Raw genomic sequence first — 3,371 nt, 5'->3', positions numbered from 1 at the left:
TCGCGTCGCTCAACTGCACTTGCACCACAGCCTCGTACAAGAGCCCGAGCAGCCTGCTCTTCGTCGGCTTCTCCGGCTCCTCGCCCAACACGAGTGGCCGCGACGTCACCTCGTCCCGCGGATTGCGCTCCTGCCCCCGCCTGCCTAAATCAAGTCCCTCAACCGAGTACACACAACAAGGAAAGTCCGACAATTTTATTTAGCATAGTTTTATCTATTGTAATAGACGACCCACGTCAACAACAACAACGACCATCACGTACCGGTACGGTGTGGCTATTGTGGGTGCACGAAGTGAGTGACGGTGGACGTGCGCCTGTCCACAGCTGCTGGAAACGTCGCTGTGATTGGTGGCGCAACAGAATGTGCAATTTTGGATCCCATGTGCATTCAGAAACTTGACTTGCACCAGAAGTTGACAGGCCACGATGAGCCACACACCCGAGTTCAAGCTTCTTCTCGTTGGCGACGGGGGCGTTGGCAAGTCGGCGCTGATCAAGCGCCACTTGACAGGCCAGTTCGACTCGGACGATGACGTTGCTACGCTTGGCGTCGAGGTCCACCCGCTTTTGTTTGATACCAACTTTGGCGAAATAAAGTTCAGCTGCTGGGACATTGCCGGTCAGAAAAGGTTTGGCGGCCTTCGTGACGGCTACTACGTTGGCGCCCAGTGCGCGATCATCATGTTTGACGCCACGTCGCGCATCTCGTACAAGAACGTCCCGATCTGGCATCGCGACATTGTCCGCGTCTGCGAGGACATCCCGATCGTGCTCTGTGGCAGCAAGATCGACGCCATGACCCGCAAGGTACAAGCCGAGCAAATCACATTTCATCGCAAGAAGAACCTCCCGTACTGCGAGATTTCGGCCAAGACCGACGTGGCGTTGGAGATGCCCTTCCTCTACCTCGCACGCAAGCTCGTTGGAGACGACAACTTGACTTTTGGTTCGATCGGCGAAGCATTTGGCTATGAGCTACTAGATTGTGGCCCAGAAGCAATCGCCCGACTCGAGGCCGACGCACTGTGGGCCAAAGGCATGCCTCTTCCCGATGAAGACGACGACATTTAGCTTTTTATCGTAACAACTTGATCGCACCCAACATCCGATGCGTGGTCGAAGCCCGCACGGCCCGCTTCTTCTTCTTCCCGCAGCGCTTTGTCATACTTGACGCGCTTCATCTTCCACTCGACCAAGGTCTTCTGGCTCCGTTTCTCAATGGGCGGATAGTCGACGATGAAACCCATCTTCGCTGGGCCATTGCTGCTCGTCGGGCGCCCAGCGACTTGTTCTTTTTCATTTTGCGAGAGTTTTTGAGACTTGCGTATATTTTGCTCACAGCGTTCGCGGTGCAAGCTCAAACATCAGCGAGGGGAAGTCGTCTCTTGTGAAGCAGGCAGTTGTATCAGGCTTACACCACAAAGGCTAGCCCTCCCGCGCCGGGAGTCCTTCAAGATGAAGTGAGCCGAAGGATCGATTCCGATGGCTCCCGGAAGTGGCATCTAGGAAGAGTCGCTTGCGGCTCCAATAAAAGGATACCAGTAGGTCAGACCTACAACTACCATGTAGACTGTACAAGTCCCTGCAATGGTATCTTCACACGGCTACACCAGTCGAACGCAACTTGCATTGGTAGGACCAAGAGAGATAATACGACATAGCTTTGTCTTTGTGCTGTGTCAAAAGATCAGATTATCCATCCAGAAAGCCGAACGAAATTTGAGAAACGACGGATCTTTCGTACATGTACCGCCCCACAGCTCCACTTTTGACGTTGAGAGCTCGACAACTACGAATCAGCCCGCAGGTACCAGCAGGTATTGTACTATAAAGACATTACGTCACTCTTTTGCTGCAGTATTGTGAAAAAGTACCATCATTCACTACGCAACAAAACACGTAATCAATGCGTCGTCACTCTTTTGCAACAGTACAGTGAGTGTATTGTGAAAAAGTACCATCATTCACTACGCAACAAAACAAGTAATCAATGTCCATAATCAGAAGCGTTCTGTACACAGGTCTCTTGCATTTTAGAATTTCCTTCCACCATATCCATCATGAATTGGCTGGATCAAAATATGAGATATTCATATCGTGTACCTGAAATCAAGCTCCTCGTCGTTGGCGATAGCGGCGTCGGCAAGACGACGTTCCTACAACGTCATGTGACGGGCGAGTTTAAGAAGAGGTACATCGCCACGCTCGGCGTCAAGGTCCACCCGCTCCAGTTTGACACCAACTTTGGCCCGATCAAGTTCAACTGCTGGGACTTTGCTGGCCAGGGCTCCCACGATGACCACTACGCCGACGCCCAGTGCGCGATCATCATGTTTGACGTCACGTCGCGTGTCTCGTACAAAAATGTGCCCCACTGGTATCGCGCTATTCGCCGCGTCTGCGAGGACATTCCGATCGTACTCTGCGGCAACAAGGTAGACGCCGAGCGCCACAATGTCAAGCAAATCACTTTTCACCGTGAGAAGAATCTCAAGTGTGTCGAGATGTCGGTCAAGGCCAACTACAACATCGAGAAACCTTTTCTCTGGCTCGCGCGCAAGCTCGCTGGCGACGACAAAGTGAAATTCATTGAGGTCATGGGTGATCCTCCTCCAATGCCATTCAACATGGATCCGATGGAAGCCGAAATGAAGTATGTGATGGCACCGCTTCCCGACGACGACGATGACGAACTTTAGCTAACAGCCGGGAAAGATTGATGATCTAATAATCCAAGCTGAGAGGATCAAACTGCATACTACGTGGTACATGTTCATTTAGACGTGCGACGTACTAGTATTGAAATCGTGTTGACAAAACCTTCGCTTCCATTGAGTTTAGCTTATCGCGTATGCCACTCCTTGTCTTCAGATGTCTTGATGTTCGACGCATGTGCCTCCAGGTAGAGGTATTAATACTTTCAATACGCGTAAATTTGCTACTTGCAGCTGTGTCGTATGGACTCCGTGAGCGTCAACCAAGACGACCCATACGCATTCCAGAGATTTGGCAGCCTCGCTGCCAAATCTCTGGAATGTTCATGGTATCCTGAGTTCTGATTGGTGGCTTTAAAATGATTTTCTTCTTCTGATTGGTTGACATGTGGCTCTCGGCAGCGGCCGGCGCACTTTATCGAGCATACTACCTGTTACAACGAATAGACAGTATCTATTGTTAGAGGTTATCGTGGCGATCGCCCATTTTCGATTGACATGGCCAGCCGCTGGACACGCATCCGCCCGACCCAGCTCCCCGCAGTGACAGTGGACAAGGTCTCGGCTGCGGCTCGCGTACTAAGCACCGCGACCTCCGCAAGCACCATCCAAAGCGCCGCGGCAGCGCTGCGGCGGCCCAAGGCCAACAACTCAT

The 3,371-nt window shown here is 51.9% G+C and overlaps 1 protein-coding gene across 1 annotated transcript; it reads left to right on the top strand.

Annotated features, from left to right (window-relative positions):
* Positions 1-375: 375 nt before the first annotated feature.
* Positions 376-2,701, top strand: SPRG_16874 (hypothetical protein; the record flags this gene model as incomplete). Its single annotated transcript, XM_012356313.1, has 3 exons — positions 376-923; positions 985-1,082; positions 2,137-2,701. Exons 1-3 carry the CDS (start codon positions 429-431, stop codon positions 2,699-2,701), a joined length of 1,158 nt encoding a protein of 385 aa, XP_012211703.1. The 5' UTR covers positions 376-428.
* Positions 2,702-3,371: the final 670 nt, after the last annotated feature.

This window comes from Saprolegnia parasitica (genome assembly GCF_000151545.1).
Source record: "Saprolegnia parasitica CBS 223.65 unplaced genomic scaffold supercont2.431, whole genome shotgun sequence".
Classification (NCBI taxonomy): Eukaryota; Oomycota; class Saprolegniomycetes; order Saprolegniales; family Saprolegniaceae; genus Saprolegnia; species Saprolegnia parasitica.
Note: the sequence above shows the minus strand (reverse complement) of the source record. Positions and strands in the feature narration are given on the sequence as shown.